This window comes from Monodon monoceros, unplaced genomic scaffold (genome assembly GCF_005190385.1).
Source record: "Monodon monoceros isolate NGI ecotype Baffin Bay Population unplaced genomic scaffold, NGI_Narwhal_1 Super_Scaffold_12, whole genome shotgun sequence".
Lineage (NCBI taxonomy): Eukaryota > Metazoa > Chordata > Mammalia > Artiodactyla > Monodontidae > Monodon > Monodon monoceros.
The window spans coordinates 95,631,923-95,652,198 of NW_021703768.1; the positions used below are offsets into that span (position 1 = coordinate 95,631,923).

General features: G+C 35.5%; 1 protein-coding gene across 3 annotated transcripts in view; it reads left to right on the forward strand.

Moving 5' to 3' along the window:
* COMMD10 (COMM domain containing 10) overlaps positions 1-20,276 on the forward strand; it is a 162,348-nt gene that overhangs the window by 33,907 nt on the left and 108,165 nt on the right. Inside the window, exon 6 of one of the 3 annotated variants that reach the window (XM_029217029.1) lies at positions 14,581-15,903. The exons of the other annotated variants lie outside the window; for them this stretch is intronic. Coding sequence (XP_029072862.1) covers positions 14,581-14,598 — 18 coding nt within the window. The 3' untranslated portion in view covers positions 14,599-15,903. Of the gene's footprint in view, positions 1-14,580; positions 15,904-20,276 lie in introns of those variants that run through there. 3 annotated transcript variants of the gene reach the window in all.

Below are 20,276 nucleotides of genomic sequence, written 5' to 3' on the forward strand. Positions count from 1 at the left end.
AAAATTAGAGGTCTTCATTCTTACTTTCAAAATGTATGACAAATTCTATTTAGATTGAGAAAAAGGGGGAAAAAAGCCTTTTTTTTTAATTGCTTACTCTATGTAGATACGGTATTACCTCCTTTGATATTTAAAAAACATCTCTTCCAGGTATGAATTCTTATTATTATCTGTATTTTATAGATAGATGGAGAAATGGAAACATGTAGTGGTTAGTTTATTTTCCTAGGTTATTCCTAACTAATAAACAGAGCTAGGATTTGAAGTCAGGCAATTTTATTTCAGAGACCTATGCTATATTTATTGCTAGGATACTGTATCATTTTGCTTATTTAATAACTTAGCAGTTATCCTGTAATATGTGTATATGTTTCAAGGTGTTGAAAGCTTTTCTAAAATGCAATGGTCGTTTTATTATTGTTCTTCATAAAACTACAATTACATGGATTCTAAATTTCCTTTTCGTTTTCTTTGACTAAATTGAAACAATTTTACACTAAAGTCAGTGAAAGACACATATATTCTTTTATGTGGTAAGTAAAGTTGTATGTTTTGATGTTGTCTCAGTTTAATAGACACTGCATTTATTGACAGACCTTATTGTAAGGGCTATATGACATCATTGATGTTGATGTGTCGTGAACAAAGAAATAGGGTATATCATTAAAAACACATCCTTAGCTGTATATATGACAGGTTTTTCAGCAAGAGAAAAACACACATATGCTGTTCAAATCATGAACTCTTTGTATTAGAAATTTAAAGTATTTTGATCTTCTTAAAGATAATGTTTGTATTGACTGATTCGGAAGGACCTTCAGATTTTTCTGAGCTGCTTTGATGAACAGGTCTAAATTTTACAAATGTTGTGTTTTTATTAATCTAATCTATATAGTGACTATATTTCAGCATATTCTTTTGATAATTTAAATTTATTTTTCTGTGTTACAATATTTGTTTATATATTTATAATGGACATTTTGGAAAATATAGGGGAAAAAAGCCAATTAAAATCAAGTGTAATTCTAGTGCCCACAGCATTGTTATGTTTTGTTATATGACCTTCCAGTCATTTTTTTCCTATACCTCTGTTATAAGTGATTTTTTAAAAAACGGTGATGTTTGCATTTGGTTTAAGAAAAAGAATTGAAGTTTTGTTATTACTGTTCAGTACTAGATGTGGTATGAGAAGGTAGTCTCATTCATCAGTCAGAACTTTTTTTTTCTTTTTTGATAAACAGCAGTTATTCATTTTCTAAAGTATACTGTCTTATGATCTGAAAAGACATTCTATAAAGTCTTGGGCTTTTTTACTCACTGATTTTGATCAGAAATTTATAAAATTAGCTTTGTCTCATGAGCAGGTCTGTGTCAAGATACTTTTATTTGTGTCATTTGGGATGGTTTTATTCAGGGTTTAGAATTTTAAGACAGGTCAGTGGTTTTTACTTTTGAACTGAAATGATTGATGAATATTGCTTGTCTTTTAAAGAAGGTGTTTCTGGTTCTTTTTTTATTACCTAAGTTGTATACGTTTATTTTGAAAATTTTATAGATATGGAAAGGAAAAGTCCCAGATTTACCACCACTGTGCAGTCTCTTTTATTTCAGTGTTCGTTCAATAGCTACTTTCTTTTTTTTTTTAATAGCTACTTTCTTTTGAAAGTCTTCTTTGATTTTATATTCTACTTTTTTCATTTAACTCTGTAACAGATCTTTTCCATATTCAGACTCATCATTAATATATTAAATGACTGACTGCATCACGTTTTGGCTATGACTTACTACAATTTCCTACCAGTTCCTCTGTTGTCAAATAATGAGTCTGCTTCCAGTATTTTCCTATTATATTGTGATAAACAACTTTGTATATAAATACATGGTAGGTGTTCAGTAAACACTTATTGAATGATGAATGAACAAATGAATGAATGAATAAAGCATCCTTGGAACTTATGGTTATTCTTCAGGAGTGTAATTACTGGGTGAAAGGGTGTAAAGCAAAAAAAGGTCTTTACTATAGTTTGATAATTGGCTTTTCATAATCGTTTTAGGAACACACACACTCAAAGGTGGCATTCAAAGAATATAAGAGCTTCTGGAGAAAAGTGTAACATTACTATCTCAAAAGTAGGTTCTTTGATAACTAGTTAATTATTTTGGATAATTTTAGGAGACCAGTGAAAAGCCCTGGTATTTTTGTAAGATTATAGAGCCCTCTCATTTATAATTTCTTTATTCCTTTAGTATACACATTAAAGAAGCTTTTGTATGTGTTTTATTTTATTATAGAACATGTAGAAGCAATCTCATAAAATATTCTAGCGGTTAGAGTAAATAGAAACAACCCTTATTTGGTAGACAATTGCCCATATACTTTGAAAAAAAAAGCCTGGTTCTTTGCAATCAAATTTATTTATTTAAGTAATCCTAAGGCTTTGTGGCTCTAGTTTTCTGATTCTTAATTTTGTTTTGTATCCTTTTTCATTGTGATCAGTTTCTCAATGATAGTATCCTTTAAGGTGTCATGTGTTCTAAATGAGAGCAATACAAAACTCTTTCCTTAATTTAGTGTGGTTTCTTTTTTTTTAGTTTTGTGATCAGTATGACTTTCTGAAAGATCTTAGCATTCAAGTATATTGAAGTGTTCAAATCATACGTGTATAGCTCCTTGGTATCACAAAATGAACCCCCTTATATGCGTGTGAAGAGTATGTACGTATAAGTCTTTTTCTGTACTTTAGATTGCCTAATGGAAAGTCTGCATTTATCTATGGATAAGACTTTTAAGCTAGCAAAAATACTGTTTTAGACACTGTGTATCTTTGATGAGTAAAAACGAAATATTAATACACAGAGTGTGATGGAAGTTAGTATTCATGTGGAGAAAATGATAAAAACGACTTGAAGGAGAAAATCTTTTAAAAAATACTCCATTTATTTCATAATTTAAAAAATCATCTTTTTACTAAAATTCTTTTCAAAAAATTTGTGAGGGCTTCCCTGGTGGCGCAGTGGTTGAGAGTCCGCCTGCCGATGCAGGGGACATGGGTTTGTGCCCCGGTCCGGGAAGACCCCACATGCCGCGGAGCGGCTGCGCCCGTGAGCCATGGCCGCTGAGCCTGCGCGTCTGGAGCCTGGGCTCCGCAACGGGAGAGGCCATAACAGTGAGAGGCCTGCGTACCGCAAAAAAAAAAAAAAAAATTTGTGAAATTTCAAAGTAGGCAAACAGTATCACCCTCACTTGTCTTTCCTAGCTTCTGAACTTCTTTACTTTTTTGAAATCTGGAGGCAATTGATAATTGTAGAATTCCTCAAACATAATAGAATATGTTTAAAAGTACCTTTAAATTTTGTTTAATGTATTTTTATGGATTAGAAATGATACTAATGTAAATGAGTGGCTTATGTACTTTGAAATAAAAGTGTTAACAGTGAATTAGACATCTGAACAAATAAAATTCAATAAATTAAAGTTCAGTAAATTAAATAAGCAACAACTTTTAAAATAGCTCAAATTCAATTCAAGAAACATTTATTAAACCTTTACCATGCATGAGGTACTAGGCAAGGTATTTGTGGTATAGACAGGTTTTATTTTCCATCATGGAGCTTATGGTCTAAAAGGGAATGCATACATTAAGCCGGTAAATATATTTAAGTTTAGTGACTGTTACAAAAGGAAACACATGGAACTGTGGAAACTGACAGCAAGGAGTTGGAGACTGCAACAGGCAGGGGAGTTTCAGGTGGAGGAAAGAACACATGAAAAAGGATAGGGGCTTATCTTCTGAGCATGTTGAGTATGAGGTAGCTGAGATATCCAGGTAGAGATTGTTTGGATGGCAGTTGGTGAGGTGGGGAGTGGATTATAGACTAGAAATTGAGACTTGGAAATCATCGAGGTTTTGATTATCATTTCAGTTATGAGATGGAGGAGGTTAGTCACTTAGGGAGGAAGTATAGAACCTGATGAACTCCCAAATTTAAAAGGCAAGTAGAGCTACAGGAGCTTATCACAGTGATTGGGAAAGGAGCAGCCAGCGACCAAAGCAAGAGAGTATTTCGTGGGGGGGTGAATAATGTTACATGCTGTAAGAGGTAAAAGAGAGAGGAAAAAAAAAAGATACTTATTTAACCCTCACAGCTGTGAATTAAGTACTAGTATTTTCCCTAGCTTGTAGATTAAGAAGACTAGTCTCAGTGGTTAAGTATCTTTCCCTAGATTGGATATTAGAAAGTAATATGGGCAAGATTTGAACCCAGGTCCACCTGCCACAATAGCCTGAACTTATAATCACTATATAGCAGTTTAAAAAAAAATGAATTTAGTGTCATGGAGGTCACTGGTGATCACTGTGTGGGGCAGGAGAAGGAGGTGTTTCGAGACAGAGGGCGGTATTGAATACTGTTGAGGGGCCAGGAAAGAGAAGAACAGACATATATATGACTTGGATTTGGTTAGATGGACTTCTCTGATAACCTTGGTAATTGTGGTCTCAATCACAATTGAGAGGCAAAAGAATCCTGATTGGAGTAAATTGAGGAAAGAAAATGAGGCAAAAAAGTGAAAGCAACCACCTACGTAACTCCTTCAAGAAACAAATGGAATAGTCAATGTAGGGGAATGTGGATTCAGTGACTGGAGATACTAGAGGAGGCTTGTATGCCGATTCCACATCCATTGGGGAGAAATTGACGCTGCAGGACAGAGAGGGATACAAGTTCCATGAGAAAGTGAGAAGATAAGAGGGCCAGAGCACAAATGAAAGGGTTGGACTTTGATGAGAGTGGGAACACATTATTTGTTGTAACAGCAAAAAAGAAAGAGAATGGATTAGGTAGGTAGTTTGGGTGGCAGGAGAGGAAGCTGTGTCTGATTGCTTCTGTTTCTGAATGCAGTCATTAGTTGAGGTAGTTGGTAGGTCTAGAAGGTTTGGGAACAGAGGAAGTATGAAACAGTTATTTTGGATATTGGGAAAATGAACAAACTAGTTATTTTAGGCTGTTTCACTGTTACTGACCAGTGCTTATTGCTCACTTGAGATTTGTGACCATGAATTTGAAATGAGAACTGTTGAAATGGTGTACATTTTCCTTCATCCATTTTTAGTTGCTGCGATGCAACTGTGAAGTAGGTAGATAATTGGGTTCAATCAGCGTTTCATCTTTGCCAGGTGTATCAGGTGAAGGGAGAAAGGGACAAAGGATTGGCCTTGTGTACAAGGGAGTGATTTTAGTGATGGACCATAGATTCTAAATCAGATCAGTTGGAAAGTGAGGATATGGTGTATGTTGTGGGTGGCATGATGGAGAGTGAGAATCTGGCTATAAAACTGGAACCCTAGCCGCAGGCTCCCTTGAGTCGTTTGTCATACAGAGGACCCTCAGACACATTAGTTCCAGGGTCACTTGGGAATTTTTTATTTGAATCTTCTCCCTTCCTCTCTTCTTCCCTCTCTTTCCACTTCTTCCTTTCTTTTTATAATCGAGCAAAAATGCAGTTTCTTTCAGTGTTATTCCATTTTATCTCAAGGAGTTCCAACCTATCCATCTTTAAAGGGCCATTTTATCCAAAGTTAAAATACTGCCACTTCCTTGGTAAGGGTAATATAATAATAACTCCAAAAATAACCCTTTTATAATTCTCAGCAGTAAAACAAATAGAATTATTATTCATATACAACTTTATTTATAGAATGAGCAAAGGCTGATGGAATTTTCCAGCCCAAAGAGATCTTAGATGGATATGGCAATGGATTCTTAGATATAATATCAAAAGCACGAATGACAAAATAGATAAATTGGACTTCATCAGAATTAAAAACTTGTGCATCAAAGGACATTATGAAGAAAAAGAAAAGGTAACCTAAAGAATGAGAGAAAATGTTTGCAAATTCCTGGTAAGGAATTTCTGTCTAGAATATGTAAAGAACTCCTACAACTCAACAACAAAAAGGCAAACAACTCAAATATAAAATGGGTAAAGGACTTGCATAGACATTTCTCTAAAGAAGACATGAAAATGGCCAACATGCACATGAAAAGATACTCAACATCATTAATCACTAGGGAAATGCAAATCAAAACAAGAGTGATACCACTTCACACCCATTAGGATGGCTATAATTAAAAACAAAAAAAAGTAAAATAACAAGTGTTGGTGAGGATGTGTAGAAATTAGGACCCTCATATATCGCTGGAGGAAATGTAAAGTGGTTCAGCCACTATGGGAAATAGTTTGTCATTTCCACAGAAATTCAAACATAGGGCTATTGAATGACTCAGCAGTTTCACTCCTAGATATATACCCAGAAGAAGTGAGAACAAGGACTCAAATATGTACATCTGCATGCATGTTTATAGCAGTACATAACAGTAGCCAAAAGGTGGAAACAACTCAAATGCCCATCAATGGATGAATGGATAAACAAATAGTAGTATACACATACAATGGAATATTATTGAGCCATAAACAGAAATGAAGTCCTGATACGTGCTACAATGTATATGAACCTCAAAAATATTTTTCTTAGTAAAAGGAACCAGACACAAAAGGTCACATATTGTATGGTCTCATTTATATAAAATATCCAGGTTAGGCAAATCCATAGAACCAACAAGCAGGTTAGCAGTTATCAAGACCTGGGGGAAGGAAAGAATGGGGACTGACAGCTTAAAGGTTATTGGTTTCTTTCTGGGGTAGTGAAAACGTTCTGAAATTAATGCACAGCATTGTGAATGTATTGGAAGCCACTGAATTGTATACTTTAAAAGGATTAAAATAGTACATTTTAGAGACAGAGAGAATGAGAGAGAGAGAGAGAGAGAGAGAGAGGAGGATGAAAGAGACCAACTTAGGGAATATTTCAACCCTCTAAGTTTACTGAGAAAACTCAGGCCCAGTGAGGTTGAATGGTTTGTCAGTTGATTATTGGCATAGCCAGATGAGACCCTAGTCTGACGGAATGAAGGGGGTACACTGGATTTAAAGTGTAAAAGTGAGATGACTTGAGTTTAAATTCTTAGACTGTGGGCAAGAATCTGAATCTTTCTGCAGCTAATTTCCCAGTTTGAAAATGTGGCTAGTAATACCTGCCTTCTAGGATTATTGATAGAACTAAATATCTGTGAAGTGCCTATTATCGATAGAATGACTCTCACATAGTAGGCACTTAATGTTAATTAAATTTGAATTTGCAGTGCTATAGTTCAACATTGTGTTAGGAACAGGTTATTCTGGAAAATATTTTTAGGAGTATATTATTTTGGAAGATAGTTGAGTACTGACTTGATGGCTTGTATAGTAGTTTGCCCTTATTAAAAAAATTGTTCAGTGTTACAGTATTCTCCTTTGTAACCAGGCTGTTGGAATTCAGATTGAATTTTCTGTAACCATCATTTTTAACAAATCACTGTTCCTTTTCTCTTAATTAGTAGAAATGATTCCCAAATGAATATAGAGGAAGAATACCACTTCCTTAATTACTAATATTGCATTGTAGGCTGCTTGAACTCCCTGTGGGGTTTTTTTTTTCACCCACAGTGACCTTTCATAGAGTATGTACTCTGAAAGAACAAGTCCACAGGGGTAGTATGGCATTGTGCCACTTATAAATGTAATTTTCTATTATCTTAAACCATCTTTGTTTTTATATCGCTATTCTTGATTATAATACTTTGTATTCACTCTTTTAGCCACAAGGCTCAAAAATCTACAAATATTGAGTCTCAAAACACTCCAGTGAGGCAGGCATATTGCAATCATCCTTTTTAGTTAAGAGAGGAGGAGAAGGATATTATTTAATATTAAGTTAATGTATAATAATAGAAGAAATAGTCTACCAAAAATCTGTTGCTAGTTTTACGATAGTCTTGTTTTAAAATGAGAAATCAAAAGTTCTTCTGCCTCATGTAAATGATGCTCAGATTTTCATCCTCATTTTAATTTGGGTATTTTCTCTACTTTTCAACTGATTTGTATGTATATTGACTTCTTTTGACTCCGAAGTACAACAAAATATGAACATTGTAAGCATGTACCTAAAGTAGCTTGAACGATTTAAATTTGTCAAGCATTTTGCTGTAGACAGATAAGTAATTTATAGATTTATATGTAAATTTATATTTAGATGTAATTTATAGATTTCTTAGCTTTGAGAGTGGGTATTGTGTATTCGTTTATAAGTTAAATTATAGTCACCTCCTCAGGTATTTTAGGTTGGCATGGTAATGACTAATAATAACACTGCTGCCATATAAGTGTATTTACACTTCTCTTTGATGGTACACATGTTATTTATGAATTAAGTACTACCTAATTCTATGTATTTCAGCTGTCTGCTTCTAAAGAGTAGAGATCTTCGGAGATGAGGGGATATTATATAGGACAAGAATAAGTTTAAAAATAAAAACAAGTTTAAAAATACAGTTTAAAATGCGGTCTAATTAATGGTAATTCCTAAAAAAAGGTAAACATTTCTCATAAGGAAATTTTGTTTATTTAAGAAGTAAACCCACAAGTTGCCTTGGGTCAGTTCGTATGGATTATGACCTATTTGGAGGCCGAGGGGACATCTAATTTCTTCATAATATTATATGAAATATGCAGGTGGCTGAGATACTTCATTGTCTCTTTCCTAAGTGCTACCACTTTGTATTTTTCTGAATTCTAGTCAGCCTAGGTGGATGGAGCTCATTAAAGCTGAGTGTCTGGATAGCTGCAGTGCACAGAAAGTAACCACTATGCCTGATACTGCCACATTTAAACAATTAAGAAGGTAATGATAATAGATAACATTTATTGACCATTTAATATATGCCAGGTATCCTATGTGCTTTTATACTTTGTCTCAAAGGACCCTTGAAATTAATAAACAATAAGTCACTTTTTTTTTATTTGCCCAGAAGGACTGAAAATAATGTACAATTTAATAAAGTAACCACTGTGCTTCCACAGTGATTACTTTGCCGTCTGTCTTTAGTGAGGTCCATGGCTAGTGCCTATTCTCATAGTCTATATGGTTTTATCTTGCTCTTAAACATTTTGTTTTGATAGTCATGAAACTCTCTGGAGGGCAGGCGATTTATTTCCATTTGCCAAGTGTGAGGAGTGAGAGAATGACCTTGATAGACGATTGCATTGAGAGTTTTCGTATTCTTTTCTGGCAGGACTGTCTGGGTGATGAAGTACTCATAGTACTAGAGAATCAGGGAGTTTCTGGTAGTAAAATAGAGTCTGTACTGGATTTTTCTAGATGATGGCTGCTCAGCTGAAGTGCAAGTAGGTAACAGGTTAGCTGAATATTGATTGCCCTGTTCTGCCCTTGGAGCAGCCAAGCAGTGTCTGGGGGAACTGGAGGGCCCAGCCAGTCACCCAGCCTCAGGCTGCCTTGTTGGTTAACCACACTGCAAAGTACAAACATGATCATTTTTTTTGTCAGCGCCAGGATGTGAGTTAGGCTTAGGAAACATGATTTCCCTCGGAAATGGGAAGAAGTAGAAATTGTAAAATATTTTATCTTTTTTTTATACCTAATTCTCTCTATCCTGTTGTTTAATTGCTGGTGGGATGTTGAATTTGGAGCTTGAAAATTGTACTTAGCAGCTTAACCATAGCCACTTGCATGAAAGTTTAAACATTTCCTGACCAGAATGTGTCTACCAGTCAATTGTATATATTGACGGAGGGCAAACTTGACCTGTTTACTTGAGGGTGCTTTTCGCTTCCAATATTCTTTTCGGGGAAGTTTGGTTTACAAATAGTTTTAGGTAATTTTTGAAACTCTGATGTAAAAATTCTATCAGATAGTTTATATTTCATTAACTTACATTAAAAAATTCTATCAGTTTATAATTCATTAACTTACATTAAGCGATTCATATTGCAGATTGGCCCAAATCTACAAAGACTGCCTTTATTAGCCCACATAGTTTTCCCTAATCCTCATTTCTGCCAGCCTCTCCCATAAAACTTCTTATTTTTCTTTTTGCACATTAATATTAAAAAGAGTGATGTCCTCTTTTTTTTCTTTTATATATAAGGAATCTTATGGAGAGATGGGTTTTAGGGTCTCTAATGTCGGTGCAGAAGGTGATGATCTCATAGAGACAAGACTCTTCTTGGGAGGGAGAGGAAATCCCTTAGGAAAGTACAACATTGGATCCCATCATAGCATTTCTTATTAAGTCAATTTCAGCGGTATTATTTTTCTTCAGAAGTTTGTTGGAAGTTTGCTGTTTCTTTAGTTGAACATTAGATTTACAGTGCATGTATGTCTTTTAGCCCTAGAATCACCTTAGTACATGAGGCCTCAGCACGCATCGACTGAGGAAACAGAAGATTCACATTTTCCGTCTCACACTCACACTGACTCCAGGAGTTACACTCGTTCAGGGAATGGTGGGCCTCATTGCTTGCATTATTTAATTAGTATTCTATCTCTGTTTGCAGAGTGTATAGTTGAAGTCCATATATATAGTTGAATTGAACTGAATCACAGTTAAATTCACATGAATTAAATATGTCGCTTGTATTAACTGATGACTTGTTTGTGCTTTGGTCCCTCTTATGTTTTACTAATTTATGCCTTCAGAATCTTCAAGTTCTCTTGTCTTAGAATTTAAAAGTACTAGTGTGTTCATTAAGAAAGTCTCCTGCCTGTTACCAATCTCTTACTGATTTATAGGATTAGAGCCTGTTCGGAGAGAAAAAAGGTTCTTAAATATAAACTCACTGGTATTCTATATTTGTCAGGGAAGTATATTCTTGTAAAAATCTTATAGGTAAACAAACGTTCTGTGTGTCCTAGTGAAAAAAGGAGGGGATAAGAGTATAGATGGTAGTTCCTAACTTTTAAATTTGACAGGGAGGAATGTGAGTATATTGACCTAGTTAATGCCAATTTGAAGAATTCTAATATGATTCCCTATTTCCTTCAAATTGTATTGAGCCGGGTTCTGTTGGTACCATCCATGTTATTTTAATTGGATTTAGATTCAGACATGACTGTCTCCCATGGCTTCCATTCTTGTACGCCCTACTTATACTGCTTTGTACAGTAGGGGTTTGCCTTTATTTATATTTGCAGCATTAATCACCTATTAATTTTTCATTTTAGGTCGCTAAAATATATCACATACATTAGTATAAGAATTATAAAAATCAATTATCCTAATAAATTGTGGAGCAAAAAAATTGCGAACAACTGTGATTTTAATTTCTTATATTTTAAAAGGTCTGGTTGAAGATTTTTATTCATAGTTCCTTCCCCCCTCACCTCTCCCATGTTAATATTGTTGTAGAGAAGGTTTAGACTTTGTTACTAAATACACACCTTATTAAATAGGTGTGTGTCCTGGGACAAAGCATTTCTCTGGTTCCTAGTTATTTCTACCATTCAGCTAAAAAATAGCTCTGTATTACATTTGACAGATAATACAGAATAATGTAAAGGACTTTGAAGGTGGCATTGGTATGTAGTAAAAGCAACACAGGCTTTGGAATCGCACTGTTTACCTCTTGGGAAATAGCTAAAGAGTCTCGAGCGGTTACTTACCTGATTGAGGCTCAAATTCTGATCTGAAAGTTTGGACAATAATAGCAACCTTCCAAGGTTTTTCTGAGAATTAAATATGGTAGGAAATGTAAAAGTGTCTATTACATACAGCACATTGGTATCTTCATTACTTAAAGAGGTCTTTCCAGTTTAGAGCAGCAAAATTGAAATGCCTAACTATAAGGCCATTATTAAGTTTTGCCAGAAGTAGAACTAGTTGTGAAAGTAGAAGGCATAAAGAAGATAATTCCTTCCTTTTTTTTTTTTTTTTGTCTAATATCTTTAGGATAAATTTAGGAAGACAATGTTTAAGGGAAGATTAGGTCTATTAGAAGACCTTACTGAATTTTGTTCTTTGATGCTAGTGACCTTCTTTTCCTAGCTGTTTGAACCAAGTGAAAAAGGTTAATAGAGCTCTACAATAAAATGATCTGATTAAAAATAAAGCTGCATACTTAATAAAAAGCCTGTCCCTTTGCTTACAACAAGTGGGAGAATATAACTTTGAATGTTTGATGAATGCAGAACGTTAACAAGAGTTGTGAATATACCTGCTCAATTTTAAAATAAAAATGAAAAGTTTGAAATATACAGATCACCAGATGAGAGTATAAATTATTATTGGGAAGTTTATATAAAATAGAAATTAGAGAGATTCTGGCCATCCTAATCTCACATTATCATGAAGATATGAAAAATTAAATGAAGTGTCTTCAAATTTTGTATTTTTAACCAGAGAAAAGTTATTTTCTGAGTACTTCTATTTACAAAAAACAGCCACTGACTTGGTTCTAAAAAAGTTAGATTATTTAAGTCCTGTAAGAATTTCATCTGAAATAGTTTTAGCAGCATGCAGTATCAGTAATTATACTATGAAGTCAGCATGATGTTTGGATCTTCTAAAACTGTTTTGAAATTTGCTTAGTGCAGTTTTACCCAAATGTGTTAGTGACCTTGAGAATTTTTTTAAAAACAATACCAGTTACAGTGGTGTCCTGTGAAAGAAGTTTCAGTAAAGTGAAGTTAACTTAAAATTACTTATGATTATCACTTTGTCAAGAGAAATTATTTAACATGGCATTTCCCTCAATTGATAATAACATAAACAAAGAAGTAGATTTTAAAAATATTACTGATAAGTTTGCTTCCATAAAACCAGGAAAGTAAACTTAAAACATTCTGTTGTTGATACAAATAAAATATTTAAACTTAAACTGTTGTGAATTTCAGTTTCTCAGTAATGTTCTGGAAAAATATTAACCATTAAAATATGCATTAAAACGTGAATGGGGGCACGCGTTTTTCCTTTAGTGTCAAGGTCAAGGCACTGATAAGAACTTTACAGTAGTATACATTCATTCCTCCCAACCCCTGGCCTTTTGCTTTTATTATCACATATTTTTCTTAAATATGTTATAAACCTTACACTATACTATTTTTGTTTAAATAGATAATTATCTTTTACAGATTGAATTAAAGTCCCCAGTCAGTTGGTTTAAGATAATGGAGATTTTTCTGGGTGGGCTTGGCCCAAGCTGTTCACTTTAAAAGCAGAAAGTTTTCTCTGGCTGGTAGCAGAAGAGAAATCAGAAAGATATGAAGCGTACAAAGGACTCTGCGTGTTGCTGGTTTGAAGATGGAGACATTGGTGAGAAAGAATGAGGGCAACCCCTAGGAGAAGAGAGTGTTTTCTGGTTGACAGCAAGGAAACAGGGAACACAGGCCATTAGCTGCAAGAACTAGATTCTGCCACCAACCTGAATGAGTGTGGAAACAGATTCTTCCCCAGAGCCTCCAGAGAAGAGCCCTGCCTGATATCTGATTACACCCTTGTGAGAGGCCAGCCGAGCCTGTCTGAACTGCTGACCTACAGAACTATGAACTAATAATTTGATGTGCTTTTAAGCCACTCAGTTTGTGGTAATTAGTTATATAGGAATAAAAATACTAATATAACTTATAAGACCTTTTGTCAATCTGAACATTTCTATTAAGCTTTGTCTTAGCTCTTTCTGAAATCTTAACACAGCATGTTACAGCCCTACTCTGGATTTGATCTTTACCTGAAAGCCATTTCATTATTTGAGAATCGTTTTGTCATCTGGAGGTCCTTGTAACTTCACACACTTTTATTTAACCCGGCAAGTCCTTGCTATTTTGGAGCTAATAGTTCATTCTTTAGCTCATCTCTTTCCTATATGCAACGAGAAGAAACCCAGTGGCACTTTTAGTCATTGAGTTCATTAGGAACATTTCTCATTTTCAATTTTTCTGCCAACAACAGTATTTCTAAACTTCCCTCCAAAATAAAACAAGGAACCCCTTTCTTGCATCTTCCAATCACATTTCCGTACTTTTAAACCCTTACCAACAACCCCTTCTGGTCCTTTTAGGCTTCCACTAACACTGTCCTCAGTGCCCTTTAGGCTTTAACCTGATTCCAATGCCAATGGCAGCTAAATCCAAGAGCATCCTAAGGCAGACGTGCATGACATTTTTATGACCTAGGCTCGTAAGTCACATAGCATAATTTCTGTTGTCCTCTGTTGGTTGAAGCAGTCATAAAGGTCTGCAAGCTTCAGGGGGCAGGGATATTGACCACACTTCTCTATGAGAGAAGTGTTAAGGTCATATTGAAAGAGGGGCCTGTGGGATAAAAGATATTGTGTCTATATTTGGAGAATTAAATCTACCACAGATCTCAACATTTTAGCTTGTACTTTAAAATTGCATTTTGTCTGATTTGTAATGCTCTTTCAAAATATAATGCTACCAACCCTGTAGCCCATTTCACAATTATAGATTTATGGGAAAATCTAAGGTTTTATTTATAACAGTCTTATATCCAATACTGACATCAGCCAACTGGTACATTCTTTAATTTAAAAATTAAATTTAATTAAAGTTATTAGCTAGTGATTAAAGCTGATTTTTTTTCTTGTTTAATGAGTTTAGATTTTTAAAGAAAAGTATTTTCTTAACTGAATCAATCTGTAACCCTCTTTTATACTTTGTGTTACAGATTTCAGAAATGGTGTAGCAGTAGAATATGAACTGGACAAATACAAGTTATGATGTATGATTTTTCAGCATTTTTTTTTTACAGTGGTGCCTTTTTCTTTAAGAGAAGGTTCTAAGTGTAGCATATTATTATTTTGTGATACATGTCTCTTCTCACCGAAGTCAAGCTGATCGTCAGCTGCGATACATACTGAAGCCTTGAGGGAAGGTTCTCTCATCTCTTGTGGCTTCTCTCATCTCTGCTCTTTCCCTGGCAGAAAAAGTCTAGGACTTTGCTTTCAGCTGTAATGGGGCTAGGAGGCAATTCTCCTCAAACGTTTCTCATCACAGTAAAATTTCACAAGGAACTTCTGAAGAACAAGTAGATAAATGATGGAGGAATAATATTTTATCAGGACTTTTTGAATGGCTATTGAGCACACATCTTAAAAAACTATTATTGAGGGACTTCCCTGGTGGCGCAGTGGTTAAGAATCTGCCTGCGAATGCAGGGGACATGGACTTGAGCCCTGGTCCAGGAAGATCCCACGTGCCGCGGAGCACCTAAGCCCGTGTGCCACATACTGAGCCTGTGCTCTAGAGCCCACGAGCCACAACTGCTGAGCCCACGTGCCACAGCTACTGAAGCCCGCGCACCTAGAGCCCATGCTCCACAACGAGAAGCCACCGCAATGAAGAGTAGCCCCCGCTCTACGCAACTAGAGAAAGCCTGCGCACAGCAACGAAGACCCAATGCCGCCAAAAAGAAAACAAATTTTAAAAAGAAAACAAAAAAGAACTATTATTGAAAGTGAATGGTGCTCCTGATGAGAAACGGTGATAGTTCATCTCATAATATAGTACCTGCTAGATTTTACTGAATCATTAAGCAAACACAGGGAATCCTCTCTTCCCCTTTTGTCTTAAACAGGCTGACAGAATAAATCAGTGTTGCTTTGATTACATGAATTGAATAAAATCTCAGCAGAGCATATCATTTAAACAAAATAGTTCTGTCTAAAGTGCTTTTGAACCTGGACACGTTCCTAGTTCTTTGGCTGCCACAGTCCTGTGGTCTCACTGATGCACATCTTTTATACATGTTAAATTATGTCTGTACAGAAAAGTACATAAAACACAAATGTACAGTTAATCACAAAGCTGACATATGTGTAACTACTACACAGATCAAGATATAAAATATTGCCAGCTTGCCAGAACTCTCCTTGGCCTCTTCTAAATAGTTTCCCCTTCTTTTCCTTCTCATGTAGTCTACCTTCTATGATATTTTCTTTTTGTTTTTATATTTTTACCCCTTAATCATACATCTCTAAACACCACAGTTTAGTTTTAACTGTTTTATTTTTGACTTTATTTAAAAGGAATTATATTATTTTCTTGTGTTGCTTGCTTCAAAATTATGTTTTTGTTATTCATTTTTGTTGCATATAGATATAGTTTATTTACATTGCTGTATAATAAATAAATAAAATGTGTTTTTATTTTATTCAGTACAGTTTTATTCAGTACAGTTTTTAAAAATTTTATTCAGTACAGTTTTTAAAAATTTATATTCATATTCATTACAATGTTGATAGGCATTTGGGTTGTTTCCAGTTTTTAGCTATTATGAGTATTACTGCTGTGGACATCCTGGTGCATGCCTCTTGTTACATATGATCATCCATATCTGTTGGGTATCTGCCTGGGAGTAGAATTGCTGGGTGTTATTATATGCGAAGAGTCAAACTTATAACTGTTTTTGAGACACACTTTTTCTAGACTTATTTTGGGTGTGTCAGACTTCTGTGAGACAACTCCTTTAAGACCATAGAAGGCCTTTTATTTAGCTGAGGGGGTCTTGTAGGCCCCTTCATTATTCTTTTAGAGACATTAATGAGGGGGTTTTACATCTTGATTTGGTCTACAGTCCCAGACTATACATTTGGAGAATGTTTTGCCAGCTGAGAGACTGGATGAGAAGCAGTTGTGTTTTCCAACCCAACAAGTCCTGGCCCTTCTTTATTCCTTCTAAATTTTGCTTGTAAACTGATCACTTTTTTCTTTAGCTCATCTCTTTTTTGCCCTGTTACCTTAGTCGTGCACAGCTGGGAACAACCAGCTGCCTTAACATTTGCCTGGAAATCTCAGACAAATCTAAATGTTTATTAAGTAACTTTTTCATCTTCTGAGTACGATAGAGAACACAATTTTGCCACATATTTTGTTACTACATGCACAAATTCCCATTTTTTTCAGCGTGAGGTGAAAATTTTCTTACCCTTTTCCAGCTTTTTGCTAAGAGTTTGCTCACCATTTTTCAAGCCTTAGGTCACTGTTTGGTTCCAAAACCAATATTACATATTTTATTTTTGAAATTGTGGCAGTACCTCACTTCTGATACCATCAGTTAGCTATTGCTGTAGAACGAACCCCTCCAAAACTCAATGGCTTAAAACAGTAACCATTTATTGTTGATCATGGGTCTGTGTGTGGGCAAGGTAGTTTGCTGGCTGGGCTTGGCTGGTCTCAGCTGGGCTTGCTCATGTGTCAGCAGTTTGCTGGGGCCACACTAGTTTAGGATGGCTTTAGTCACTGTGGCGATGCAGGTAGCTGGGCTTCACGTCTTCCATCATTTGGCAAGTTAACCTGGGCTTGTTCGTTTGGTTCAGAGGGAGCATGAAATGCAAGACGCAAGGCTTCTTGAGGCCTATAGGTGCGAACTAGCACACGGTTGTTTTCAACACATTCTGTTGGCCAGAGTAAGTCACACGTACAGGCCAAATCCAAGGAGTAGGGAAATAGATTCTAATTATGGATGAGAGACGCTACAGAGTCACATTTCAGAGGTAATGTCTATAGTAAAGGGTGGAGAATTGAAGTTATTTTTACAGTCTTCTAAAGTATATATATGTTTAATTTTGAAGTAGTTGTACAGTTTACACTCACACCAACAGTGTATAAAGGTTGTATTTGTTCTGCATTGTTATCAGAACTTAGTAATGAATCTTTTTAGTTTTAGCTATTTTGCTCAGTGTCCAGTGGTATTTTATTGTGGTTTCAATATTTATTTTTTTTAATTTCTAATAAGATGGCTTTCCTTTTTTCCCCTTTTACTGGCTGTTTGAATATCTGCTTTTGTGAGGGAGGAGGGGAGAAGTACCTCCAGAAGAGAGTTTACTTCTGAGCTGCTTCTGACCCTCAGCTGTAAATCATTACTTTGTTGTTAGCTCTCCAGTGCCTTCAAGCAAATGTTTTTAAGTTTTTGCTTTTAATTATTTCTTGGTAAGTTTTTCTAGTTAATCCTTAGTGGGAGAGTTGGTCTTAGGCTCCCATTCCTGGAAGTAGAATAATTCATTGCTGTTTCTTTGTAGTTTTGACTTTCATGAATCTGAGAGATTTGGGGATGCCCATCTAAAGATTTAAGGGTTAATGTACATTATGGAAAGACCTTTGTAAATGAAATATCATCTGCCTTGCAAACAATGATTTTTTTGTTTTCTGAGGCCTGACTAATCTGTTAGCAAACAATTTTGTTGTGTTTGACATGTAACAGGTGCTAACATCTTTTACAGTCTTGTCACAGGGAATTAGAGGGTCTAGGTCGTCATGTTCATTAATTAAGTCCAGGAAATTTTATTTCTCCTGTGGCTAATCACTTATGTTTGACATGAATCTGTCATTTGTGCCTCTAGTTTCCCTGCTTCTGCCTTTGTTCTGTGTAGCTTGTTTTTCACATGGCAGTCATAATTTTTAGACATAATTCAGATTATGTTATGTCTCTGCTCAGTATACTCTAAGGGCTTCCCTTATTTATTTATATATTTACTTATTTATTTATTTATTGGCGGCATTGGGTCTTTGTTTCTGCGCGCGGGCTTTCTCTAGTTGCGGCGAGCAGGGGCTACTCTTCATTGCGGTGCGTGGGCTTCTCATTGTGGTGGCTTCTCTTGTTGCGGAGCACGGGCTCTAGGCGCATAGGCTTCAGTAGTTGTGGCACGTGGGCTCTGTAGTTGTGGTTCACAGGCTCTAGAGCGTAGGCTCAGTAGTTGCGGCACACGGGCTTCGTTGCTCCGTGGCCTGTGGGATCTTCCCGGACCAGGACTCGAACCCGTGTCCCCTGCGTTGGCAGGCGGATTCTTAACCACTGTGCCACCGGGGAAGCCCTAAGGGCTTCCCTTATAACTAAAAGTAAGACTCAAAGGCCTTAGCATAGCCTGTAAGATCCTACTGGATATAACCCCATGCTGCCTGTTTAACTTTATCTGATACCTTTTCCCCTCTGTTCCCTCTGCCCTATCCACAGAAGTTGCCTTGTTTTTCCTGGAACACTTCACGGCCTTTGCAGTTTCTATTTCCTCTTCTAGAATGCTTCTTCCCTTGATATCCACATAGCTTGGTATTTCCCCTCTGTTAGTTTTCTGTTCAGATATCTTTTCAGAGAGAAGCCCTCCCTGAACACCTTACAAATAATTGTAGCATCTCTCCTGTCACTCTTTATCCCCCTTAACTTTGTTTTTCTTCATATAACTGTCATCTCCTAACATATTATTTATTAATATGTTTATTTACAGTTCCCCTGTCCTAGAAAGTAAACTCCATGAGAGCAGAAACATGCCTAAAACAGTGCCTGGCACACGGTAGACCTTCAATTACTATATTTTTAATGAATGAATATGTGGCTACTGCAGTATTTTTATTTCACACTTACAGACTGTTCTAAATTGATGAGCTAAATAACTAAGTTGAACAGCAGTAAAACATAGAAACTTATACCAGCAGATAGGACTGAGACCTTTGTTGACATAGTAGAAGAGCAGCTTTGAGCCCTGAGCACATCTGGCCATGGTGATAATGTTAAAGTATCTTTCTTCAGGCAGTGGCAGTGTTGACAGGGCATTGTCCTTCTGATTTTATAAACCAATAAACCCCAAATTAGGAATAGATTATAGAGGGAAAATATTTTCTCTGCATCTTGAATCTTTATAAGGATTTAAAAACAATATAATTATTTTAATTAAGCATTTATTGCTTAAGAGAGCTTGTTGTATAAATAAATATTTAATAAAATATGTCTAATGGGAAATAGAAAATTCAAATTTGGCATTTTAACAAATCCACCATTTTAACTGTTAGTAAATGGATTTGGGAATGGACTAATATAAAAGGTTTAATAAATTTAATATTTAGTGATTTCAAAGACATTGGGGGATAGTTTTCCAACTGTGTGCCTATACCTTACTTCCTTTGTGCTTGCACCAACAGCAAATCTCAGAATGAGGTGTGGGATATGTTATATTTTTATCAGTTACACAGGTATTTTTTGTGTTCTTTGTTAGACACATCTCTTTGAGTATCACTGGTTTAAAGTAAGACTGTAATCATTGCTGGGTTAGGGACAAATCTCTATCACCGGGACAACAGCTGCATATTTACTGAATGTTTAGTATGTGCCATTGCTTAAAATATATTATCTAATTTGCTCTTTACAGTAACTCTATGAAATAGATACCATTTATTATCTCCATTCTATAAAGAAGAAACTGAACAAGATCATATAGCTAGTAAGTAACTGAGCTAAGATTTAAGCACAGGTCTGTCTGACTATAATTTAGTAAAGCATTCAGTGAATAACTCTCCTGATTTAGAGACGAAATTATTTCAGCACTTGATTTTCTATTTAAAATGGAAAAAAAAAGTCAGAAATGAGGATATGAC